This window comes from Oncorhynchus clarkii, chromosome 18 (genome assembly GCF_045791955.1).
Source record: "Oncorhynchus clarkii lewisi isolate Uvic-CL-2024 chromosome 18, UVic_Ocla_1.0, whole genome shotgun sequence".
NCBI lineage: Eukaryota > Metazoa > Chordata > Actinopteri > Salmoniformes > Salmonidae > Oncorhynchus > Oncorhynchus clarkii.
Genome location: NC_092164.1, coordinates 40,740,735 through 40,767,564, shown reverse-complemented (window position 1 = coordinate 40,767,564; position 26,830 = coordinate 40,740,735). Strand labels below are relative to the sequence as shown.

Sequence of the window (26,830 nt, the reverse complement as noted above, 5' to 3'; positions counted from 1 at the left end):
GAGCGTGCTCCCTCTGCTGTCCACGATCAGTCCACGATCCACGATGAGCTCCTTTGTTTTGTTGACATTGAGTGATGAGAGGTTATTTTCCTGGCACCACTCAACCAGGGCCCTCCCCTCCTCCCTGTAGTTTCTCGTCACTGTTGGTGATCAGTAATCTATCCTACTGTAGTGTCGTCTGCAAACTTGATTGAGTTGGAGAAGTGCGTGGCCACGCAGTCATGGGTAAACGGAGTACAGAAGGGGGCTGAGCACGCACCCTTGTGGGGTCCCTGTGTTGAGGATCAGCGAAGTGGAGGTATTGTTTCCTACCTTCAACACCTGGGGGCGGCCTGTCAGGAAGTCAATGACCTAGTTGCACAGGGCGGGGTTCAGGCCCAGGGCCCCGAGCTTAATGATGAGCTTGGATTTCACTATGGTGTTGAATGCTGCGCTATAGTCAATGAACAGCATTCTTACATAGGTATCCCTCTTGTCCAGATGGGATAGGGCAGTGCGATGGCGATTGCATTGTCTGTGGATCTATTGGGACGGTAAGCAAATTTAAGTAGGTCTAGGATGTAAGGTAGAGGTGATATGATCCTTAACTAGCCTCCCAAAGCACTTCATGATGACGGAAGTGAGTGCTACAGGGCGATAGTAATTTAGTTCAGTTGCCTTTGCTTTCTTGGGTACAGTAACAATGGTAGACATCTTGAAGCAAGTGGGGACAGCAGACTGGGATAGGGAGAGTCAGTAAACACTCCAGCCAGCTGGTCTGCGCATGCTCTGAGGATGCAGCTAGGGTTGTACGTCGGACATGGAGAAGGAGAGCCCGCAGTCCTTGGTAGCGGGCCATGTCGGTGGCACTGTTTTATCCTCAAAGCGGCGAAGGTGTTTAGCTTGTTGGGAAGCTAGACATCAGTGTCCACTTAACACAAATGCTTAATTTGTAAATTATGTCTTGAGTGTTGGAGTGTGCCCCTGGCTATCTGTAAAATAAATTTAAAAAAATAGAATTGTGCCTATTGGTTTGCCTAATATAAGGAATTTGAAATTATTCATACTTTTGATACTTAAGTATATTTTAGCAATTACATTTACTTTTGATACTTAAGTATATTTAAAACCAAATACTTTTAGACTTTTGCTCAAGTATTTTACTGTGTGACTTTCACTTTTACCAGAGTATGACAATTGGGTACTTTTTCCACCACTGCTGAACTCGATACTGACGAGTCAGCTGAATACAAATCAGCTGATCAAATAAAGTACTAGGCACGTGATTCCTCCATGTGTATGCCGAAAAAGAAAGATGGCGGCGGAGATTTTGTACACAATCCACGTTTATGTCTTATTTTTGCTTTTAACGGTTCGGTTTTCTTCTAGTTTTATCGGCAATGGTGATAACTACCGTCGGAATGTAAGTTGGGTAGTACATTGTTGTTTACATTTCTGTTGTACAGTGATAAAGTTCTATAAAAGGTTGCCAACGTTAGCTAATATTTTGCTGACCAGATAAAGTAGTAATAACGTACTGTAACGCGTTAACGTTAGCTAGTTGACGCTTTGAGAATTTAGTTAGCAAGCTAACTAACGTTACTGCTAGATAGCTAGTTATACATTTTAGCTAATTGGTGATTACTAACATTTTGGATATACGTGTTTGGGTTTGTATTTATAGCTCTAGCCATATTGTAATGATGACCAACCATCTATAAAACTGTAATTTACCAGTGGTGTGAAGTACTTAATTAAAACTACTTTAATGTACTTAAGATGTTTTTCGGGGTATCTGTTCTTTACTACTTCACTACATTCCTAAATAAAATGCTGTATTTTTTTACTCCTTACATTTTCCCTGACACCCAAAAGTACTTGCTACATTTTGAATGCTTAGCAGGACAGAAAAATTGTCCAATTCATGCAATTATCAAGAGAACATGCCTGGTCATCCTTACTGCCTCTAATCTGGCTGACTCACTAAAGACAAATGCTTAGTTTGTAAATGATGTGTGAGTGTGCCCCTGGCTATCCGTAAATAAAATAAAAACAAGAAAATCGTGCCATCTGGTTTGTTTAATATAAGTCATTTGAAATTATTAATACTTTTACTTTTGATACTTAAGTAGATTTAAAACCAAATACTTTTAGACTTTCACTGAAGTATTTTACTGGATGACTTTTACTTAAGTGATTTTTTATGAAGGTATCTTTACTTTTACTCAAGTATGACAATTGGGTACTTTTCCCACCACTATCATTTACCCATTGTTTGACCCCAGCCAACAATGCATACTGTAGCGACATCCCTTCTGGTTGTGGTGGGTGTGATTTTGAACTAGGGACATGCAAAAAGTTGTCAGACCCCTTGACTTTTTTCACCTTTTGTTACGTTACAGCCGTATTCTAAAATGTATTAGATTTTAATCCATCTACACACAGTATCCCATAATGACAAAGCAAAATGTATTTTGTTGTGTGTGCAAATTTATAAAAATAAGTATTCAGACCCTTTGCTATGAGATTTGAAATTGAGCTCCGGTGCATCCTGTTTTCCATTGATCATCCTTGAGATGTTTTGACAACTTGGAGTCCACTTGTGGTCAATTCAATTGATTGGACAGGATTTGGAAAGGCGCACACCTGTCTATATAAGTTCCCACAGTTGACAGTGCATGTCGGAGCAAAAACCAAGCCATGAGGTCGAAGGAATTGTCCATAGAGCTCTGAGGCAGGATTGTGTCGAGGCACAGATTTGAGGAAGGGTACCAAAACAATTCTGCAGCTTTGAAGGTCCCCAAGAACACAGTGGACTCCATCATTCTTAAATTGAGGAAGTGTGGAACCACCAAGACTTACTTGACCTGGTGCCCTGGGAAAAAGGGCCTTAGTCAGGTAGGTGACCAAGAATCTGATGGTCACTCTGACAGCTCCAGAGTTCCTCTGTGGAGATGGGAGAACCTTCCAGAAGGACAACCATCTCTGCAGCTGTCCACCAATCAGGCCTTTATGGTAGAGTGGCCAGGTGGAAGTCACTCCTCAGTAAAAGGCACATAACAGTTTGAAGTTTGCCAAAAGACACCTAAAGACTCTCAGACCATGAGAAACAAGATTCTCTAGTCTGATGAAACCTAGATTGAAGTCTTTGGCCTGAATGCCAAGAGTCACGTCTGGAGGAAACTTGGCACCATCCCTACAGTGAAACATCGTGGTGGCAGCATCATGCTGTGGGGATGTTTTTCAGTGACAGGGCAGGGACTGGGAGACTAGTCAGGATCAAGGGAAAGATGAACGGAGCAAAGCACAGAGATCCTTGAGGAAAACCTGCTCCAGAGCGCTCAGGACCTGACTGGGGTGAATGTTCACCTTTTCAACAGAACAATGAGCACACAGCCAAGTCATAGGAGTGGCTTCGGGACAAGTCTCTGTATGTCCTTGAGTGGCCCAGCCAGAGCAGGAGCTTGAACCCGATCAAACATATCTGGAGACACCTGAAAATGGCTGTGCAGCGATGCTCCCCATCCAACCTGACAGAGCTTGAGAGGATCTGCAGAGATGAATGGGAGAAACTCTCCAAATAAATTCCCCAAATGCCAAGCTTGTAGCGTCATACCCAAGAAGACTCGAGACTGTAATCGCTGCCAGAGGTGCTTCAACAAAGTAGTAAAGAGTCTGAATGCTTATGTAAATGTGATATGTGCAAAAATGTCTAAAACCCCGTTTTTGCTTTTTCATTATCGGGTATTGTGTGTAGATTGAGAGAAATTTGGAAAAAGTCAAGGAGTCTGAATACTTTCTGAATGTTTGGGTTTTGCATTTTTTTGTAATTTTTTATTTAATTTAACCTTTATTTAATTAGGCAAGTCGGTTAAGAACAAATTCTTATTTACAATGATGGCCTAGGAACAGTGGGTTAACTGCCTTGTTCAGGGGAGAACGACAGATTTTTACCTTGTCAGCTCAGGGATACTCTAGCAACCTTTCGGTTACTGGCCCAACGCTCTAAAAACGAGGGTCCCTGCCGTCCCAGTTGCTGAGATAGCTAAATCAAATGGTGCTGAAACAAATATAAACCAAACACTACTCTGTGCTGGCAATCCAGCCATGTCAAATATGAATAAATATTGATTAGGAACGATCTCATTTGAGACCTGCTTTCTTACCAAGTCAGGAGCAATCAGTATGTTTTTAGCGTTGTTGGCCTGAGCAGGACTCTGTGCAAATCTGTTATTGATTCATGAATCACCTCTGTTTACAATTTTAGTTTGCTTGTATGATTCTCACCTGTGTCGCTATAGAAAAATGAGAAAACATACTCTCTGTTTTACTTACCTCTTCCCAGGTATCCCTGGAGCTGAACCCTGGTCTGAACTCCTTGCTGACACCGCTGCCCCCTGGTGTTGGCTTGCTCCATGTGCGGGCGCTCGGCAAAAACAACACACTGCATTACCTCCTCTGCAGCCAGGGGGCGCCCGCGTTACTACTGGTGCACACAAGCTCCATTTCATCCAAGGTGGAGGTAGACTGGCCTGCCTTCCTCATGCAAAATACCACAGGCAGCCTGAAAGTGACTCCAGAGAGCAGTGTTCTGTACAGCAACGCACTCGTCTTTACCAGGGTGAGTCACAAGTAGTTCTAAATGGATGGTCATCGTTTTCATAAGTGTCAGTTGAGGTGATATTCTGGTGGCTGATACAGGTCACATGACTGTATTTCATCCAAATGCATAAAACATAAAGACGAGGTGCTAGGTTTTGAACCATAATCCAGGTTATGGAAAGTAATCTTTTGCATGGTCAAATTCTAGCTCTAGACATTTCTTGTAGATCATAAATGTTTGGATGGTTGTTAGCAATATGGTAACAGCTCTAACAAACAACTGGGTTTTAAAAACGGGTTGATTTCAGACTGGGCAGCCATACGTAACTCCTTTACTAAACCAACTAATTTGTCTGTCATCAGCTGTGGGAGTATGACGATGTCAACGACACAGCTGACCCTGAGCACCTACCCCCCTCCAGCTTTTTCCAGCCCTACGAGCTGCAGAATTTCACCTGGGGCGACCTGAACAAGACATTGGACCCCACAGGCCACACCGCCCTGCTTTGTGGAAGAGACGCCAGCGAGAGCTTCAGCAATGGCTCGCTCTGTCTGAAGGTAGGTGGAACTGGATCATCTAAAGCCAGCATGATGAAATTAGACATTTCATCATGTGAGATTCAGACCGTTGTCTGGATCCACTCAACAGATAGCATTGGACATGGTCTCATCTCTACATTACACCACTTTTAAAGTTCAGAAAATGTCTGACAAACTTTGATTTTATGATTTTAAACTTACTGAAGTGAGTACTACTGATCAGGCAGATTGTACATTTTATTGCATGTTAGCTAGCCTGTATTCAACCATTATTTTCCTAACGTAGTTCTCAGCCTTTGATGTTGAGGGGCGTGACCAAGGCTGGCCCAGTCTCCTCCACAACGCTAACTCCTCCCAGCTGAGGATGGGACTGGACGGCGTGGCCCCGAGGTCCAATCGCTCCCGCTTTTCCCTAGAGCTACAGGCCGTGGGAGACACCCAGCCCATGAGCAGAGTGGACATGCTCCGGTCAATAGATGACGAATACACACCCTCCATATTCAAGGTAATGTTTGTGTGTGTGTTTATAGACATGCAGTTATACTATAGTAAATGTTACTGAGTAACAGAGTGTTTAGATGTTTATATTTCAATTTTTTTTTTGTGGTTGATCATTTATGGTTGATTCACTGTTCTAAACCTTCTCTCTGTAGACTGTCACTAAAGCTGTCAGATTCTACAGTGATCTTGTCTTTCCTCTCCCTTAGGTATCTCAGTGGGTGTCCTCTCCAGTCAACTCCACCTCCCCTGTTCTTGGCTACGCCCAATGGAAGCCCGTGGCCTACCGCAGGCCGTCGCCTGTCTTTGAGGATGCCACTCCCTGCCGGCACTCAACGCCTGTCCCTGTAGCCCAGCTTCCCCCCTCCGGCCTGGTGCGGGCTTATTTTGGAGGGGAGCACCAGACCACCGGGCTCAACATGACCTTCAGTATCACTGGAGACCCATTCTACAACACCACCAACTACCTTAGCTGGTAGGTAACTGTTTACAGTCTATTGGTTCATATGTTGCATTTTAGCAAATTGAAATGAATTATACAGTAAATTGCAGTTTATTGCCCCACTGTTAACCAATCATCTCACACCACCACCAACTACCTGAAATTATAATTAAATTGTCATCACTGATGATATTCTTCCTTCTCTTGCTTTTTCTCTGTCTTATTGCCTAACATTTTCTTCTTCCTAATTTAGGACTGTGTTGGTGGGACTGGGCTCTCCTCCTGTGGACTTGTTTTCTCCCCTGGTTCTGGTCATCATGGTGGTGGGGCTGGGCACACCCATGCTGATCATCCTGCTGGGCGGGGTGTGTGCGTGTGTCCGCAAGAACAGGCCCCAAACGCAGGTTTACGAGCCAATCCAGGCCAAGCCAGGATATGTGTCCCGCCTTTAACCATTTTCTAGCCAATGAACAGAGACACCTCTGGGCACAGTTTTTCAAAAGTTTTCTATCTGGATTTACCCTATCGGATACGATTAAATGCATAGAGAAAGTGTCCGGCAGGTGTCAATCTTTTTTAAAATATGAGGTGCACTGATACATGTGGAATACACCACTTGCACTGAGCTCTGTCTAATACGGCCATCCATTGTTGGCACAATCAACCAATAAGTCTTTGACAGAAACTCATTTCTAACCACTTGCATAATTTGGGAATAGGCTGAATCATCCTGTGGACGAGAGTCAATTAATGAGTGCGTTTATTTTTGCTTGTGAATGCCAAAGGCTCCCATCTCAACCCTAACATTCCATCTGAGCATTTTTATACAGCAAATTGTGAAAAGGCTTCTTACTGTAGTTATACTTTATTATTATAATTTTTTTAAACTCATGATTAAGTACACACTTTCAGTTCTGTGTAAAACAGTATATTATCTTATCATTGTTGCTCAACAAACAGTACACGATGACATGTTACACTGAAGCTGTCTGTTTGACACTGCCAAGATAGGATATACTGACCTCACATGGGTCCTACACTGTCTAATGATCGACTCACGCACATATAAATATCTGACATTAGAAGAGTCAGAAGGGAGCAGGGTTTTTTTTTCTCAAACCCTGATCTGAGGTCAGTTTTTTTATTGTAATGGTTTAATAATTGGTGAAGATAAGCTAATCCTGGATCTGCACCTGAAGGAGACCCACACCTGGAGCAGTGAGAGGAAAATAAATCTCAGGGAAGAACCTTATAGAAACAAGGTTTGTTGCTTTCTTTCCAAACCCCCTGGATGTTAGTTATTCTTTGGGGAAATGGGAAGCATAGTTTGGGTCCATGTGCTCTTCAAAGTAAACTGAAATGTGATCATTCTAAAATATGTTTTAGGCTTGTTTTAAATGATTGATTAATGTTTATTTGAGATTCAATGTGTCAGCTAAATTAAGTTAGAAATCGGTATGGGATTAGAAAATGTTTTGTATGATATTGTAATTAATGTTACTTTGACACCCAGTGTTGATTGTTGCCACACAACATTTTTTTGTCAAACTTCTCCTTTGGAATGAATTTAAAACATGCTTCATAATCAGGTTGTAATCACAGACTAAATTACCTTGTGGAGTTTTTACCTGTGGTTTTCTATTAGGCAACAATATGTTACCTTAATTTCAGAGCTAAATGCAAAAACACCAGTACCTGAAATATTATTATGCAATCTAATACACAGGTCATGTTCATTTTTATTTTGAGTAGACTTTACCTTTAAATTAACTGAATGGTAATGTATTGTCTCAATCCATACAATTGTCTTTTTTTTTAAAGAAGAAATGGATAGGCAAGTTATTTACTGCTCATTTATTTTATTTGTTAAACAGTGTCTGGTACACAATGTCATTACAGAAATGTCAACATGTTTTAAAAAAGCAACAAGGACCTCTAAATATAACTGGTTTCTTGGCCACATTTTATATACACAATATTGTTTTAGATTATATATATATATATTTTTTTCCATCTCTACAAGAGATGGGAAAAGGCAGGCTGTTAGAATGTACATAATTGTATTACAAAATATATTTTTTCTTTACAAACTACACATCTGTTTTCATTATTCAACTACATTACCACTAAGACGCAGATGATGCCAGCTCTTGGCTGCATTTTTCCATTGCAGGCAAGCATTAAATTACAACTAAGAAAAAGTGCAGTCAGCTAACCAGTCATGTGAGGCAGTCAATGTCCAGTGACATGCTTTTCAAATCCCATGACATGGGACCTGTCCAATCACATGAGGATGCTGTAAGAAATACCATGTCCAATCAAATTATGTCCAGCAGTGAGAGATCCTGAAACGCATAGTTGGCTGTAGTTTATCTACAACTGACATTGCTGCCATCAGAGGATACCAAGAACGCCATCTTAGTTGAAAATAGTGTTCCTGGATGCATCCAATTCCCCAGGTCACCTAAGTAGGTTAGAGCAGTGTCCTTTCACAGAGTCCTCGACCATGTCTCCATCTGCCAGCTTGTTAAGCTCCTCCAGGTCTAGGGGATCGATCTGAAGGGGGTTATCCAGGGCAAAGGGGTCTGCATCAAATCCCAGCATGGGCAGAACTCCAGAGAAATCCTCAAAAGCTGTTTTGTCTATTAAGTGGGAAACAAATATAAAGTGGATAAGAGAGACAAAAATAGACAAGATAAGCTTTATAAAAGGTTAAAATCACGGTGGCAAATTTAAAAAAAAAAATTGTTTATGATTCAATTGCCAGGTCCAACATTTCAGGAAATGGACTTGTAACTGTCTGGATGAAACAACACCCTGTGTAAATTAAAAATAAGGTAACACTTCCCCCAAATGTTAACTATTTAACTGCAGCAAGCGATTAAAAATTATAAGAGGGGGGAAGGAGTGGGTCTTACCTGTCATAAGGATGTTATGACAGTCCACACTGCTTTGGTTATGGCAGTGGGCGGACATCTGAGGTACTTGGATCCCACAGTAAACCCCTACATCTTTCCCAACCACAGATTGAGGCCCAGAATCTCCCCAGGGAGGCTCCTTACTCAGTTGTCCCAGCTGGGCAGAGTTGTGGACAACCAACAAAGATTAGAGACCGTTAGATTAAAAATATGGACACTGAATGAATCGACAGGTAAAATAGTTGTCCTTTCAATACTGTTAGATTATTTACAGTTTTAGGTCTTAGGTTACCTGCTGGGAAAGTGCCTGAGTCTGGCTGGGTGTGAGGTGTAGGCCCATGTAGGACTCATTCTGGAAATGATCCAGTATGGAAGAGTCCTAAGAAAGCAGAAAGGGGGCGAGTGAACCATTAATAGGGCTGCACATTGAAATTGCAATATTGACATGTGCAATACCCATATCGCAAGAGATCGATATCGCATGCAATACATCCGTTTTGATAGTTGACTTGCGACTGCTTCCCTCACACAACAAGCCCGCCCCCTGTCACTCTAGCAGCACAGTTCCCCAGTTAGATTCACTATACAGATGTAGCATCTTAATTTGAGCCAGTTTGCTACAGTAGGAGAATAATCCTGCAGCAACAGGACATTTGAATTATTATGTGGATTATAATTAATGGACATGTTTCTAGGGGTTGATACATTTATGGTAAGGGAAAAATAAATAAAAAAATTAAAGTGGAAATTACAAACTTCAAATGCCTTTTTAAACCTCAAATACAATACAAGTTTTACAGGTATGTTCTCCTGTAACAGGGTTATCAAATTAAAATTCTACATCTAAGTTTGCCTGCAGTTATGTTAGGTCAAATGCATTCAACTGATTGTTCCAAACAAGAACGATGCTGTTTTCCACTTTTCTTCTACATTCTATTCCAACAGTTCACCAAAGTGTTTTGATCTATATCGCACATCAAACCGCAAAATTTGATTTAAAAAATTGCAATTCCATTTTTTGCCCATATTGTGCGGCCCTACATTACCATCCCTTACTGATAGACCAAACATCAAATAGCCTCTTACTGATCCTAAACATAGCCTAAACTGACCCTTAAACATAGCCTAAACTGACCATAAACATAGCCTACATCACAGACAAAACAAAGAGGCTGATAAAAGTGCAAAATGTACACTGACACAAAGTCAAAATAAACAAACTCAAACTAGTGAAAACAGATGGGGTTATTCTCACATTGTAGAGGTCCGGACTGTTGTCCATGAAGGAGTTCATCTGTGAGGAGAGTTTGGTCGACTGAATCTGGTCCTTCTGACCTTGCACCTTTTGATGTGCCCAGCTCCTTCCCTGGACTTGGGTCTGATGCTTACGAGTCATCTGCATCGTTGGTACTTTTTGTGGGTTTGTCATGTTCTGCCCACTCAAGTTGAGGCTCTGAGATGGCGGGTATGCACACTGGAGATGCCACTGATGTTGCTGCTGTTGCTGCTGCTGGTTGCCATTTTGCCGCTGCTGCTGTTGGTATGGTTGAAACTGCTGAAGCTGCTGTTGCTGCTGTAGCACCTCATCTTGTCGAAGTGCTCGGTGTTGCTGAGGTTGTCTTTGGCATGCTTGTTGTTGATACTGTTGCTGATGTGGGTTCTGCTGGTGTGGGTGTTGCTGGTGCAGCTGGTATTGTTGCCTTTGCTTCTCTTGCTGTTGCTGTGGGAGGTTTTGGTACACTTGTTTCTGTTGTTGCTGGTGCTCTTGTTGTCGTTGATGCTGTTCCTTTTGTAATTGATGTAAGTGTTGCTGCTGTAAGTTCTCACACTGGTTTGACACACTTTGACGTTGCTGTTTTGTGTCCAGGTCCTGACCTTCTGTCTGGACATGCTGGATCTGGCATTGATATACTTGATTTGGGTGTTGGTACTGTTGTTGATGGTGATATTCCACTCGTTGGAGATTGTGTGTCTGTGGGAGCTGTTGCTGTGGGTGTTGTTGAGGATGTTGTTGTTGCTGCTGCTGCTGCTGATGTACACCTCGTTGTTGTAGATCCCTGGATTTCTCGTGGGGTGGTGGCGTTTTCTGCGGTTCCTGCCTGGGTTGCTGCTGCCCCTCTGTCAGAGAATGCTGCCGCTGTGGCAGACCTCTATGCATGGGCTGCTGAGCTGCTGGAGTACCCTCGTGTTGAGGTTGGCAGTGACGATACCCTGGTGGCCTTGATTCCTGTGGTAATTGGTTGGTGTTCAGGAGAACTCCCTTGGAATTTAAATAAGAGCAATACATCAAACTGTCTTAATATGGAATTATATGAAATCATCGTATTAACGAAAACAATGATGTCACTTAAATTTCAGTTTTCTGGAGATACCTGAGTTATAGAAGATAACTTTGGAGACCCAACCGGTGAAAACTGTTTAGATTGGAGCCAGCGAGACTCTCCACCAGTGGGAACGACCAGTGGGCTGAGGGGAGCCCGCCTCCTTGATGGCGGCACCTGCGTCTGGCTCGTTGGACGTGGGGAGCAGGATAGCGAAGAGGAGGAGCAAGAGCGGGATCCACCAATCCCACTGCTGTAGCTACAGTGGCTAGTTGTGGATTGCAGGGATAGGCCGCTTAGGGAAGAACTGCTGAGGAAGGATTGGAGGGATTGGTTGCTAGGGGATGACTGCAGGGAAGTGTTGCTGAGTGAGAAGTTCAAGGAGGTGGAGCTCAGAGAGCTCGAAAGGGAGTGGCTGCTGAGAGAGGATTGGATATTGGGGATGCTGTGGGAGGACTGGAGCAATGGGTTACTGTATGAGCCTTGGAGAGACAACGACAAACCTGAGAATACAGAATAAATGGACACCATCATCACCATGTGAACATACCTCAACTGGCACCGACATACAGTAAGAACTTAGCACACAGACAAACACACCTGGCAAGGGAAATTCATCGTCCCTGGCTCCAAGGTGAGAGGGAGTTCCAGGTAGGTGGCCAGTGCTGCAGGCTGTGGGTTTGTCTGGGCCCACACCTACTGGCTGTGGGGAGGGGAGGTGCAGGCTGGAGAGGTCGGGCAAGGAGCCACTCACATTGAGAGCGGACGGGACGTTGAGAGCACTGAACTGCTGAACTGGCGAGGACAGGATGCTGGAGAAAACCACAAGAGGGAAAGATGGGAGGTTCAGCTAGGGCCCAGGGGTTGACTTTCCTTTTGACCATATTCATTTGGAAAAGCGGATCTTACTTTACACCAGGGAATTTACGTGATTTGATTCCAGTGGGAAGTGCAGGACACTAGGATGAGAAACAATTAGCAAGGAAACATCAGCTACATCAATGGGAAAAATAGTCACGCATCTGCTAGACTCAATAGAGAAATATCGCACCCGTTCGTTCGCATAGGAAATATGAAGCATTGTGGATGGTTACATTGGCAGGAAAAAGGAGAATAATACCTTCTTGGTATTTCTTAATGGTTTTCCCTCTTCTAGGACATTCTCCTCAATCGGAGGCACTGGATATGGAAAGACTGAGTTGACAAAGAGGAAACCATCCAATTGGATTAACGCATGGCATAGAAAATAAAGGCATTCGCTATAATTAACTAAGGACTAACGCAAGAACACCGAACACAATGCTATGACTATTTCAATATGACCGGAGGCATTGTGGACTTACCACCACGTCTGTTCCGTGAGGTTAAAGCCTGCTGGTTGGGGCTCAAATGGTCCCCTGTGTGGGTGTTCCTCACACTGGTGTGCAGGGCCGAGTCTGAGTTAGTTCTGGGGAGGAGAGCACACATCTTAGAGGGGAAAGCAAGAGCGTAGAAGAACAGCAGAGAAACACCATGGATACATTGCTCACCTATTAAGTGCTGTGATGGGAAGGTGCATCTGTTGGCTTTTGTCCACTGTGCTTGACCAGTTCCTTTTCGTGTGACAGAATCAGAGTCAAAATATGTATTAAGATATTTATTACGAAGTGAACTAAATATATCAGTTTGGATCCGTTACCTTCTCCAGCTGGGCTCGGGTGGTGGAGACGGATGAACTGAGCGGTAGGGAGAGTTGTCAGTCTGTGACGGAGTGTTAAGGCTACACACAGTGTCCTTAGAAAAACCTAGGCATAGACCTACTGCTGGCAAACAATGGTACGAAAAGTTGACAGGGCATTGTCTGCACTGTGCGGTGTGCATGATTAATCCCCTCCATCTGTTTCTTAAGGGGGTCAACTTTTAACCTCTTAGAAAAAAAAGGTGCTATCTAGAACCGAAAAGGGTTCTTTCGCCTGTACCCATAGGAGAACCCTTTGAATAACCCCTTTTGGTTCTAGCTAGAACCCTTTTGGTTCCAGATGGAACCATTTCCACAGAGAGTTCTACATGGAACCCAAAAAGGGTTCTACCTACAACCCAAAAGGGTTCTACCTGGAACCAAAATGGGGACAGCCGAAGAACAGTAGTGTGGCATTTGACCCCAGCCCGCTTTTTACACACAATAGATGTTTGATCATCTTGCAATAGGCAGGAAGTAGGCTACTGTGGATTTAAGGCAATAGTTCACCCCTTTATTGCAATATATTTATTGCAATATATAACTATTGCTTTACATCCACTTTTATGGTTGTCCTCCAGTGCTTGACTTGGGCAGGAGCTCACCGGAGCTGAGTACTGGCACCACCATTTTATTACTGTTTGAGCTCCTGTTCCTCTTCTAGAATATTAGCTCAAAAGTATTGTGGAGCTCCTGCACCTAAATGTAAACAGTGCTGGCACCCAAAATGAGCACAGGCCCCTATTTTAGTCCAAGTCAAGCACTGTCGTCCTCCATGCACTTCAGATATCTGAAGTGCATGGAGGACGAACATCATTTCTGTGTGCTTACTTTACTAGAGTAGCAAATGGCTAACGTTAGCATTGACCATTAGAAAACCTTGCCCTAATAGCTTCTGTTTGTGCTTTAGCCAACTATGAATCACAGCCAGTCCTATGTTAGTGTTCACCAATCTTTTCTTAGTCAAGATCACTTTCTAAGTCAAAATGCAAGCCGAGATCTACCGCTCAGATTTAAATAAAATAAAAAATGTAAAAAATAAATAAAAACATGACTTAAAAAACATAAGCCTATACAACATTAATCCATTGAAAACAGTTATGTAGCAATGAGGTTTGTGCAGTAGGCTATAGGTCCAATACCTTATCACTGCATATTGGCGACGCTTGAATTGCCCTGCCAATGTTGTTCTTCTCAGACCCTTTTGAAGTTATATTTAAAATAAATGGTATATAAGGTATATGATCACACTGATAATATATCACTTAATGTATTACTTGTGAAAAACATTTTTTTTTACTGGACTGAAGGCCTGCATCTGATGCTAAGTCTGAGGGGAGGTATTGGTATTTGGCATTTTATTAGGATACCCATTAGCTGTTGCAAAAGCAGCAGCTACTCTTCCTGGGATCCACACAAAACATGAAAAATAATACAGAATGACACAATACAGAACATCATTAGACAAGAACAGCTCAAGGACAGAACTACATACATTTTTAAAAAGGCACACACAGCCTACATATCGATGCATACACACAAACTATCTAGGTCAAATAGGGGACTCACCGTCCCTTCTCTCTCCCTCCGCTGAGAAAAGGGACAGTCCTCCAGCTGATGGCGAAACTTAAGTCGAACTGCATTACTTCTGCCTCGTGCACCAATTCATGTTGTTAGTCCTATGACCAGAGAAAGTGAAATATTCCTCGATATTAAAAAAGACACAAGCCGCAAATAATAACGCAATTTTATCGAAACCAACATTTTATGGCTTATTAAACTTTTGAACAAAGTGTTTACAGTGCTGAATAACAACTTAAACATGAACTTACTCATGAAAACAGCAGCTCTTTTCTATATTCATTGAGTCTCTCTCTAGTCATGGTTTTAAAAGCTTTGAAATTTCACATGATCAACTTCGCTGTGTGTTTGAGGCTTCTTTTTACAGTCTATGGCGCGAGGAAACTGCTGGGACACAGTGATCTGAGCTATCTGATTGGCCTATAGGTGCACTTGATTTGCTATCTACTATGCAGGCTGGGCCTGCCGGGTAGGCGGAGTTCTACCTTCATAGATATGAAATGGTTCAAAATGGGAACACCTTGCCTTCCCGGCGCTAGGGCTGCTGAATCAAGTGCACCTACCGTCAACAGCACGAAACAACTACGAAAATAGAAACGCAAGGCTTTATCGTTGTTTTTTTAATGAAATGTTTGGTGATTGACTAGGACTGGCTTGACCAGTTGGTGACCACTGTCCTATGGGATCAACTAAGCAATACAGACATTGTTACACTAGCAGTGACCTCACTTCACTTTGTCACTTTAAGTGACCCGTCACTGCCTGCCCTTGACTGAGCATAAAGGATACATGTCTCCTGTTTGGCCTGACTGGGAAACTGAGCCGCCCCTCTCCTTGTGTCCGCTCTGACATTGGGTGAAGTCTTATGGGGCAGCCATTGTCTGGACTACAGGGGAGCTGAACCTAACAGTCAGACAGATCAAGGGTTCATTTGACTTTCAGTAGCCTACAGTTGAAGTCGGAAGTTTACATACACTTAGGTTAGAGTCATTAAAACTCGTTTTTCAACCACTCCACAAATTTCTTGTTGACAAACTATAGTTTTGGCAAGTCTGTTAGGACATCTACTTTGTGCATGACACAAGTAATTTGTCCAACAATTGTTTACAGACAGATTATTTCACTTATTCACTGTATCACAATTCCAGTGGGTCAGAAGTTTATATACATTAAGTTGACTGTGCCTTTAAACAGCTAGGAAAATTCCAGAAAATGAAGTCATGAATTTAAAAGCTTCTGATAGGCTAATTGACATAATTTGAGTCAATTGTAGGTGTACCTGTGGATGTATTTCAAGGCCTACCTTCAAACTCAGTGCCTCTCTGCTTGACAACATGGGAAAATCAAAAGAAATCAGCCAAGACCTCAGAAAATAAATTGTAGACCTCCACAAGTCTGGTTCATCCTTGGGAGCAATTTCCAAACACCTGAAGGCACCACGTTCATCTGTACAAACAATAGTACGCAAGTATAAACACAATGGGACCACACAGCCATCATACCACTCAGGAGGGAGGCACGTTCTGTCGCCTAGAGATGAACGTACTTTGGTGCGAAAAGTGCAAATCAATCCCAGAACAACAGCAAAGGACCTTGTGAAGATGCTGGAGGAAGCAAGTGCAAAAGTATCTATAGCCACAGTAAAACGAGTCCTATATCGACATAACCTGAAAGGCCTCTCAACAAGGAAGAAGGCACTGCTCCAAAACCGCCATAAAAAAGCCAGACTATGGTTTGCAACTGCACATGGGGACAAAGATGGTACTTTTTGGAGAAATGTCCTCTAGTCTGATGAAATAAAAATAGAACTGTTTGGCCATAATGACCATTGCTATGTTTGGAGGAAAAAGGGGGAGGCTTGCAAGCAGAAGAACACCATCCCAACCGTGAAGTACGGGGGTGGCAGCATCATGTTATGGGGGTGCTTTGCTGCAGGAGGGACTGGTGCACTTCACAAAATAGATGGCATCACGAGAAAGGAAAATTATGTGGATATATTGATGCAACATCTCAAGATATCAGTCAGGAAGTTAAAGCTTGGTCGCAAATGGGTCTTCCAAATGGACAATGACCCCAAGCATGCTTCCAAAGTTGTGGCAAAATGGCTTAAGGACAACAAAGTCAAGGTAATGGAGTGGCCATCACAAAGCTCTGACCTCCATCCTATAGAACATTTGTGGGCAGAACTGAAAAAGCATGTGCGAGGTTTGAGGCCTACAAACCTGACTCAGTTACACCCAACTTATTGTGGGAAGCTTGTGGAAGGCTGCCCAAAAAGTTTGACCCAAGTTATACAATTTAAAGACAATGCTGCTAAATACTAATTGGGTGTATGTAAACTTCTGACCCACTGGGAATGTGATGAAAGAAATAAAATATTAAATAAATCATTCTCTCTACTATTATTCTGACATTTCACAGTCTTAAAATAAAGTGGTGATCCTAACTGACCTAAGACAGAGATTTTTTACTAGGATTAAATGTCAGGAATTGTGAAAAACTAAGTTTAAATGTATTCGGCTAAGGTGTATGTAAACTTCCGACTTTAACTGTACTTCATATAACCATTTCTATAGCCTACATGTACGTAAATAGGCTAATAAATAGACAAATGGTTGTAAATAGTAAGTAATGTAGTTAAAAGTCATATGTTAGTAATAACTCTCACCTGTACATCTGAGGTGCTTCTCCCAATCTGGTTGACATTGGGAAGGGAGCCTCCGTAATAGGTGCCAAAGCTTCTGGCCTGCCGCGCTCTCTGGACCTGAATCTGAAACCCGGAAAGAGTTGGGCGATAAAGGAGGAGTGAATAAAGACAACAACTAGTTTCATTTGGTTAATTACCAGAAAAAGCTAATGGCATTTACAGTCAATGTTATAATAGTCTCACTTGTATAATGGAATTACTGGTAATTGTAAAACTGAGACAAAGTATATTCCGTATATAGTGACACTATAAGAGTGAGTCAAGGTTACTGTTGGCTCAGTCTCGGAAAGAATACCCCCTGACTGCCAACCCTTGGCATGAACATGGAAATCAGATACTGCAGGAGAAATACCCTGGCATACTTCAAAAGCCAATGTGTAATAAACCATAAGTGTAGCTGACTACCGTCTCCTATTTCTATTTTAAGGATAGTGTTGCATGGTGGTTAGGTAACATGTCGAATTAGGGTATTAATGATATGTAAAGTGTAGGCTATGCAAGAGGTCAAATACATTACATTAAAACAAGTGCCATGAAGTCTAGGCTCCTCCATTTCATGCCAGAGCAGTGGGCTGCAACTCATTGCACCTGACACCCAGCCTGGTCTCATTGACTAAACGTAACATAGTAAATGTAAATCCAGGACACTCAAATTTGTATGATATGTTTTTCCATTTGGTATGGTTACATAAGACAGATGGTTACTTAAGGAAAAAACAAAACTAGGGTGGAACCCGAATATCTAGCAACCCAAAGCTTACGTGTTTTAATCTCATCACGGACAACTTTAGCATTTGAGCTAATTAGCAGCTTTTCAGCTACTTACTTATTTTTATCCAAAAACTTTCCTTATCCCAGGATACTTCAACTGGTGACTATCCAAAATAATAAAGAAAAAGGAGCATTCAGTTGCTGTGTAAATCTGATACATTTTTTGACGGGACAAACAAACAATAGGCTTACGTTTTTGCATGAATCGCTTACGCCATCGGCATGGTTCACCTTCATCGGCCACTCTGATGAAGGCAATTCATGCCAAAACGTAGGCCTATTGTTTGTTTGTCCCGTCAATAAATCGATCCGGTTTATGCAGCAACAGAGTGCTCTTTATTCTCCCATAGGGTAAGGGATGTTTTTTGCATTTTCAAGTCCTTCAGTCAAGCACCTTTTTCAAGCACCTTTTTCGTTTAAGCTGTGCTGAAGCGCATTTGGGTATACCTTTTTACCATTGTTCTTTTTAGCTACTTTGCAACTACTTAGCATGTTAGCTAACCCTTCCCCTGACGCTAACCTTAACCCTTTTAACTAACACTAAGCTTAACCCTTTTACCTAACCATAACCCCTAGCCTAGCTAATGTTAACCAGCTAGCTAACGTTTGCCACCTAGCCTGAATTCGTAACATATCAAACGTTTCCCAAATTCGTAACATATTGTAGGTTTTGCAAATTCATAACATATTGTACGTTTTGCAAATTCGTAACATATCATACCAATTGTAATTTGTATCATGTCATACAAAATAGGTGATGGACATCCACAAATTAATACATTCTCATACGAAACGTAACATATCATACTAAATGGAGTGTCCCGGATTTACATACAGAATAATACAAAATGCTCTGAGACCAGGTTGCGACACCAGAGGCTTATTCAATAGGATTCTGCATTGTGTTCACAACATTGAAGATTGAGGTGCAATGTAGCCCAGCTATAACATGGACAGTGCGCTCTATAACGCAGAATAGGGGAACGCAAACTTGCGTACTTTACACATACGTCTACCATGTTTCAAACATATATGTATTACACCCCCGGCAAAAAGCTGGAGTCAAATTCACAGAAGGCAATTAGATTCCAAAACGATAACATAAAGTATCATATTATCCACTACTTAATACACTCACTGAACTCTGAGGTTGTAGCACTCCAACTGTGTACTGGGACAATGACACACACTCCCATAGAAATAGAATAGTAATTATATTTAATATTGACACAATAACAAATCAGCACACTCCTAGCCTAATAGACACCCCCATGAATAGCAACGTGAAGACATAGCCCATAACTCTTAACATATTTACATTGTTCAAATCAGGCTACACCAAGATTGCAATTTGTAATTCTTGCCTTGGAGGTTGTGGGAAGCCTGCACTCCATGCACTCTATGGCAAATCAACAGGTGTTATAAGCATGCAATAAATGTGGTATAAGTATATATAAAGCATATATTATGTTTAAAGATTACAGTTAGAGTGTTTTGAAGTTAAATTATATCGACACTTTGGATTAAACTGAGATTTGTCAACCAGGATATAGACTATTTGCGGTGATAGTCTCTATATTGCAAAATCGAGCGCGCTGCTTAATATGGCCTGGAATTTATTGCGTCTCTGAAAAGTAAAAACAAAGTCATCTGACTGTCTGGTGGTCAACATCACTGACGTTTGATTTTTTTTCACGGCTTTGTGGTTACTCAAGTTTTATCAACACAAAGCGCGTAGGCCTGTACTCTTGACTCACCCTGGTGGAAGTGATGTCCATCATAACCTCCTGGAAGGCTGCGGTGTCCTCAGCTTGCCGCTGGGTGAGGAGTGCTATCTTCTCGCTAAACTTTCGCGGATTGCAGGACCCAGAACTAGAGCCTGGCCCCTGGCCTACCCCACAGCCCCCGCTGCCTGTACCTGCCATAAACATAATGGATCACAATTAGTGTACAATTAACTTGACACAAGCCCCCAGAGAACAAGTTGCAAGCCGAGAAGGACGACTTTATTCACGTCATTTCGAAGTGCTTTGTGGGATATGTTGTTTTTTAATAGAAGCGGAGGCGTGTAAACCACAAAATTAAACTACAAGACCCATGCTTAGTTTTTTCATCACAGACAATAACAACTTTGTGGATATGGGATATGTGGTTTTGAGTGTTGTGTCCCATGACATTGTGACGACGTTGTAATTACATTGTTGTTACATAGTGCCTGTTTATAGTTTCTTACAGGTTAACTATGGCTAATTTATTATAGATTTATATATCAACCTCACCATAGAACAATTGTCCTTTTTTTTATCACTTAGTCCTCTCTTTTGTGAGTTTATTTCCAAATCATTGGCCACAACCAACCTGGTATAATTGTATTATAGAATCTAGTATCTACCATTGTTTCTACCATTATAGTTATATATTATATCTACCATTATAGTATCTACCATTGTTTATGAATAGACACAGCCATGGTCTACCAGTATATAACATTATTGGAGACACAGTGGACCTGTATCTCCAATAATCTGCTGTACCTGCTTATGTATCACCCTTACAAAAAAAAGATGGCAGTTTTGAAACTTCAGTTAAAAGTGCAGTAACTGCTGTCAACTGTGGTATTTTGGACGCAGTAATTTCAGAATAACTGCAGTTGAACAGCAGTTATGCTGCACTGTAACTGCAGACACACTGCAAAATTAATGCAGTAAAAAAAAACGGTTATTTTGGAAGCAGTATTTGAAGCATACTGCAGTTACACTGCACTCTCAATACAGTTATACTACAGTGTACTGCAGTTATACTGCACCCCGACAGCAATATTTTTTTCCCCATAAGGGCAGGTATTGGGGATATTGCATTGGCTACGGTCAACTGGAAATGAAGTAGGCCTACATTTGATCTGACATGATCAAATATCAAGTTAGATACTACAGAGCAATATTATACATAAGGCCAATGTATGCCCAAAAGATACCTTTGAATGAAAGTGTAAAAGAGTAGAGTTGGTCATCATCTGGGCAGACCGGGCCCCTAGTCATTTCAGTTATCCAACATCATTTGTCATATAAATTGTTTTCCAGTTCTTTCACTAGCAGCAGACCTAGACACAGGTTATTAAAGGCCTGCTTTCAAGACGAGTGCTAGGGGGCGCTGTCGGTACTGGGACCGGGTGCAACGCATTTGATGACGTGCGTATTCATCAGCGTTTACAACATGACTCAAAATGGCTGTGCTCTTCTCCACTGGACGGCTACTCGTGAACTGAAAGAAAAAGCAACCTAATCACACCAACAATTTGTTCGACATCTGTTAAGGTTTGTTTTTCAACGAATAATATCGTAATCTAAGGGTACATTTTTATGTTAAATCCTTTCCGTATGTGTATGAGAAGGGCTTTTGGTGAGTTATGCTGGCTAGCCATCTTCTCACTCTATAACGTTGTTACTAGCTAACGTAGAGTAAGTAGTTAACCTAGCGAGACTATTTGGAACAAAATAGCCAGCTGCTAATCATCTGGTTTGGTATGTCATGTAGCTAACTTGGTTAGTTAGTGCCTAAACGAATTATTACCTTCACGTTGTCAAAAAAAGAGAACCCAGCTTACTATTGACGTTACCTAGCTAACAGCTAGCTAGCTAGCTTCGTGATGCATACATTGGCCAGGCGTGGTTTTTACGTTAAATGCTTTCAGCATTTGTATAAGGGCTTTTTGTGAGTGTGCTATTATGCCATCTTCTCACTATATAACTGATAATAGTTAACTAACTTAGCTAGCGTTGTAACTGTTTCCAGCTGTTAGCCAGCTAACGTTAGTTGGCCACAACGCGGGTCGCTTTTAGGGAGTGCAGTTATCTGCTTTGCTCACAACGTTAAGGAGCTACCTAATATCGCTAATGGAAAGATGAGATCAAGGTTGAAGTCCAGTTGACTGTTGAAATATTTACTGCATTGTCTCATTCACTGGCGAGTTCAGAGATGAATTGCTGGATAAACCACACCTGGCTAATGTATTCATCATGAAGTCGGTTACAGCTGTTTAGCAGCAGACCTTCCCCACAGAAGTAACGTTAGGTGTCCACAGTCGACCTACGCTGTTACTGTAGGGGGGGCAGTTTTAAATGACTGGAAGACAGAGGTCTGAGGTCCAGCTCTAGACACAGTTGAACTTGAACCAGCATGCTTCAATTGGACATGTAATGAGATTAACAGTGGCAACTAGATAAGCTTCTTTGACATTTAAACAGTGTCTTAGTGGTTGCTAATTATAAAAGGGATAAAGAAGTGTTTAGTTGTTGAACATGAGCATCGCCCTTGCCCATTGTTTGTCTCTTAGTGGTCATTTGATTGTGTGACAGGTATCAGCCATTTTGGACCATAGAGGATAATTCCACTATGACAAGCTTCCAGCCTTGGTTGTAATTGTGGCACACATCTCACACACCTGCATGGGGAGGATGGAGAGCGATTGCAGAATCCCCATGTTGTGCTTGAGGCCCAGAGTCCTGGCTTTGCATGCACTCTTCTGGGGTTTGGTGTCTCTCAGGTGAGTGTACTGGTGTTGTACTTCTTGCTGATAATGCTTTATGCTCTGCATTGCTTCAGAGCTTAACTGTCATTACTGTCTCTTTCAGAGTGTTTGGTGCAGCTCTGCTGAGTGAGGAGAAGACCACAGGTACTATACTTTTATCTGTATTTAAGAATGAGTTGGAGAACTTGAGTACAGGATTGATGTGGTGCTGCAAACACAAATGAGAGTGTTCATACATTTTTAGTATAGCAAGTTAGCAACATGTTTCACGGAGAAGCAAATGTTTGTGTGTGGGGCTGATATGTGCATCTACTATTTGCAACATATATCAATGTTCCAGTAGAAGCTCCAGTTTGCTTGACTCCTGTCAGGATAAGAAAATATGTGCCTCTGTTCGTGTCATTAAGCACAATTTCTGTCATTAAGCACAATTTCTGTCAAAACTATTCTCAGCCCTTTTCAGATACTGATTCAAGGCTTTTTGTTTTGCCTGTCTTCTAGTGGCCAGGCCGGTAAACACCCCCTGTTGGCAGATGGAGGAGTTTGTGGTTGCGGTGGAATGCTCCCGGTGCAACGCTTTCCAGTCGGTGAGATCTCTCTCTTTGTCCATCTCCCTCCCCACACTTCCTTTCGTCCTCCAATAGTTCTCTGCTTAATAGATAGTTTATTGTTGGGTTTATGCCACCTCACAGTCCAAATGGTTGCTTATGACAGTGGACTTCAAGCTGCAACAAGGCCTTTTAACTGTAAGCTATAGAGAAACTTAGATACTCGTATCTGATTTTAAAGTGGACAGATTTTGAGATAGCTCAGTGAAAGAGAACACTGGTATTGTAATCTGGTTTAGGATGCTTCCCAGCCAAAATAGAACCCTCTCCCCAACTTTTCTGTTGGACTTGTAAATTTGGTGTAAACCCATCAAATTGCCTTGCACCTTCCACCAACACATTACTGTAATTAAAACATTGTTTTGTGTTTGTTGATGCATCATTTGACAGTTGGTAGACTAGGCACCCTTAACCATCCTGTCCTCACTCTAGAAGTCATGGGCAGCATGTACTCAGACGGGATACGTGGAGAGAATCAACTGCACCAAGTCTAATAAAGACGAGTACAAGAGGTGAGTCCCTACAGCTGCCATTGACATTTCTTTGCGATCGTTGCTGTGATGCAGAGCGATCTCTTGATTTGACAGGTTGGATCCAGATCTTGTGTGAATTGAATGTAATTAACCTGAGTAAACAGTTGACTAATAATAAAAAGTACACTATGAAGCACTTTTTCATCATAGATTACAGGAGACAAACTCAAATGTTTAGACTACTACACAGACTGATTTAAGTTTGAATGAAGATCTATTTATGATTTTTACATATCAGAAATACTATTCAGTCAAGCTAATATTTCCATAATAAAGACGCTTGTTTCCCTCCTGCGCATAGCTGCCGCTCTACCCTGATGGAGGAACACCTTTTCTGGAAGTTTGAGGGAGCCATGTTGGGCCTTACCATACTGTTCGCCCTCGTAGTGGTCGCTAGGCAACGTTCGCTGGACCGGCTTGCCTCCGAGAAAGTCCGCAGGCAGATCGAGTCCATCTAGCACAGTACACCAGAGTGAAGAGACTAATAGACCTCAACATAGTCGCTCAGCTCATTTCAAACTCTTAAGAATGAACAGAGACAATGAATTTCAACAGCATGGAGGTCTGGAGAACGGTATATCCGACAATGGGCCAGGCTTACTGGAAAACGGTTTCTAAATTTTGTTATTGAAGAAATGAAAATGAAATCAAGATTGACAATTAAACTCCAGTCCTAATTATAACCCTGCCAAAGGACAAATGATGAACAGTGTCTGGCGTTTTGTCAATGGAATTAATATCCCTAAAGGGAATGGCTCTTCTGAGCAGTGAACTTGCGGTACTTTGATCTAGACAAAGTCTGTGAAATTGATGAACGTTGGGAACTGGCTGCATTCTAAGTAGAAGACAATTGATGGATTCGTTTAAGCCACATACATGGTTCTTTAATTACGTTTGAATTTTTTATTTTTTTGCCTGTATACAGAATTGTCTGACAAATGGCAAACAAGTTTCTGGCACATGTTTCTGTTCTCTGAGAGAACCAATAATATAATATAGTGTCAAATGCCCTGTCTCACTTGGAAACATGGACTAATAACTAGGTCTGTGACTCGAATGGATCAAAAATAAGTCTTATTGGGGCATAAATAAGAATTTGTTCTTAACTAACTTGCCTAGTTAAATAAAGGTTACATTTAAAAAAATAAATAGGGGATGGGTTTGCATAGTGTTACTGTGTACTGGAGTATGAGTGTCATGCTGCAATGCTGGTTTCATATTTCCAAATTTCAGTATTGGTGTTCTACCGAAAGTCTACAATCACCATGTTGTGAAATCTTGTGTGTTTGGAGATTCCATTGCAGACATGGTTCTAAATGCAAACACTAACATTTGACTACTAGTGTTTTTGATAGGCTATAGAGTTTCCAATATACACGACACACATTCATTTTAAAAACTGTTGGATTTCCACTGATTGTGACTCTTTTTTTTAATGTTGGTTGGTCTCTGAGCTTAGTGATTGAACAAATCTGGAAAATCTTGGCAAACTAATGATTTTATCATATTTTTACATTTCAACTGTAGATAATGTAATTTTAGGAAAGGTGTAAGATGTTTTCAAACCTCAGCAGCTGACAGATTACAAAATAAATGGGGGGGGGGATCTGGGTTTTTGTTGTAATTAAGTCCACTTTTCAGGGATATAAGGGACAACAAGTTGAATATGAAAAAGATGCTTCCCAGAGTCAACTTAGCCTACAGTGTCAATACACTTTGATGTACCAGGAAAGCATTCATTGTATTTTTCACTTGAAAATGTGCAGTTTTGTTATCAATGGTTTGAGGGAGACAAAACAGCACAACTGACATGGGCAATCTAGATTGAGCTCCACAGACTCTTTTGATGCTCTTGGACAGCAGCAAATGTGGCCATGTTGAGCTCCATCTTTGACAGAACAGTACTTGCCCATGTTGCAATTGCACTAAAAGAGAAAAGTAAATGACAAAGTTGATTCCTTTGTTGATTTTGTTTGTGAGCGATTGCAATAACCAAACAAGGGCACTGAAGTTGGTGTGGGTTTCCGAGTAACCACTAGATGTTGCTCTAGTACCACAGAATCAAACTGAAGGCAACTAGAGAAACTTGGAGCTGGTGGGCCTAACTGGGATATCCCAGTAACCTGGTTAAAGGTTTTGATTGGGCCCTTAGTTTATAAAATACAAAAATTAGGAAAGGAGACAGGGTTAGGCTACTAAAAACTTGTCCAACTGCATATTTTTTTATATATATATTTTTTGATACAAAACGGCTCAACAAAAAAGCAGCTCTATGAAGCATATAAGATAGGCCTAAGCCTGTGGTTAGTTACAGACCATAATGTACAATAATTGTGATTCGCTTTCTGCGTAACGTTGACATACTCCATGAATGCGGTTGAACGTATTTCTCAAAACTTAGGAAGACCATTCCGTCTGAAGCTGTCCCCTATCTTGGAACTAGAATAGAAGAGTGAAAATGACAGCTACATTGGGGCCGAGACCATAATAAAAATCATCATACTCTTACCATTAAACAATTATACTAGACAATTGATTTGTAGCATTAAGTTATTCTCTTAACCTTATCAAATGACTATGCTGTTTGAATCATAGCCAGGATACCTAACCTAATTTACCAGTTTATGCTTGTGTGAGTCACGCGTTTCCAACGACGGGACGTCTGGTAATCTTGCCTCTACTCCAACAGACAGAAAGTGCACAACACAGCAGAAATGATACACTGATGAATTTCATGGTAATTTCCACAGTGGTCAGACAGTTGCGGTGCTGATCTGTACACGCCACGCGATTCACAACACGCGAGAACTCTCCAAGGTGCTGAGCGGATTCCTGGTCAAATGTTGAGTCGTTTGACTCCGTTGTCCCCAAACAATATTTTGTCTCGACGTCGATTACTGACACGATCACTGTCCTCTGCACAGTAATCTTCCTGTTTCTTATGGCTCAAATCCCGTTAACGGGATCGATTTGACAACATCCGGTGAAATGGCAGAGCGCCAAAATTAAATTATAAATATTAAACTTTCATGAAATCACACATGCAATACACCAAATTAAAGCTACACTTGTTAATCCAGCCAAC

The 26,830-nt window shown here is 41.6% G+C and overlaps 3 protein-coding genes across 7 annotated transcripts; 2 read left to right on the top strand and 1 right to left on the bottom strand.

Moving 5' to 3' along the window:
* Positions 1–1,278: 1,278 nt before the first annotated feature.
* LOC139373508 (glycosylated lysosomal membrane protein-like) lies at positions 1,279–7,904 on the top strand. Its single transcript, XM_071114102.1, has 6 exons — positions 1,279–1,402; positions 4,325–4,600; positions 4,945–5,139; positions 5,408–5,626; positions 5,829–6,094; positions 6,315–7,904. Exons 1-6 carry the CDS (start codon positions 1,295–1,297, stop codon positions 6,511–6,513), a joined length of 1,263 nt encoding a protein of 420 aa, XP_070970203.1. The 5' UTR covers positions 1,279–1,294; the 3' UTR covers positions 6,514–7,904.
* LOC139373503 (CREB-regulated transcription coactivator 2-like) lies at positions 7,901–20,102 on the bottom strand. 4 transcript variants are annotated; one of them, XM_071114093.1, is made up of 14 exons: positions 19,834–20,102; positions 17,267–17,368; positions 15,388–15,501; positions 12,979–13,040; positions 12,830–12,892; positions 12,644–12,747; positions 12,421–12,494; positions 12,210–12,259; positions 11,901–12,112; positions 11,352–11,803; positions 10,235–11,239; positions 9,272–9,358; positions 8,980–9,136; positions 7,901–8,703 (listed from the first exon to the last, which is right to left on the bottom strand). In XM_071114093.1, exons 1-14 carry the CDS (start codon positions 20,005–20,007, stop codon positions 8,522–8,524), a joined length of 2,838 nt encoding a protein of 945 aa, XP_070970194.1. In that variant the 5' UTR covers positions 20,008–20,102; the 3' UTR covers positions 7,901–8,521. The 4 variants fall into 4 exon arrangements, with proteins under 4 accessions (XP_070970194.1, XP_070970196.1, XP_070970195.1 ...); XM_071114095.1 differs by having other exon boundaries at positions 10,235–11,206; XM_071114094.1 differs by having other exon boundaries at positions 12,421–12,479.
* A 1,157-nt stretch (positions 20,103–21,259) lies between these two features.
* Positions 21,260–25,695, top strand: LOC139373512 (protein JTB-like). Of its 2 annotated transcripts, none has more exons than XM_071114109.1 (6): positions 21,260–21,390; positions 22,432–22,619; positions 22,708–22,748; positions 23,106–23,191; positions 23,645–23,724; positions 24,047–25,695. In XM_071114109.1, the coding sequence occupies exons 2-6, from the start codon at positions 22,522–22,524 to the stop codon at positions 24,201–24,203; spliced, it is 462 nt and encodes a 153-aa protein (XP_070970210.1). In that variant the 5' UTR covers positions 21,260–21,390; positions 22,432–22,521; the 3' UTR covers positions 24,204–25,695. The 2 variants fall into 2 exon arrangements, with proteins under 2 accessions (XP_070970210.1, XP_070970209.1); XM_071114108.1 differs by having other exon boundaries at positions 21,262–21,390; positions 23,648–23,724.
* The last annotated feature ends 1,135 nt before the right edge of the window (positions 25,696–26,830 follow it).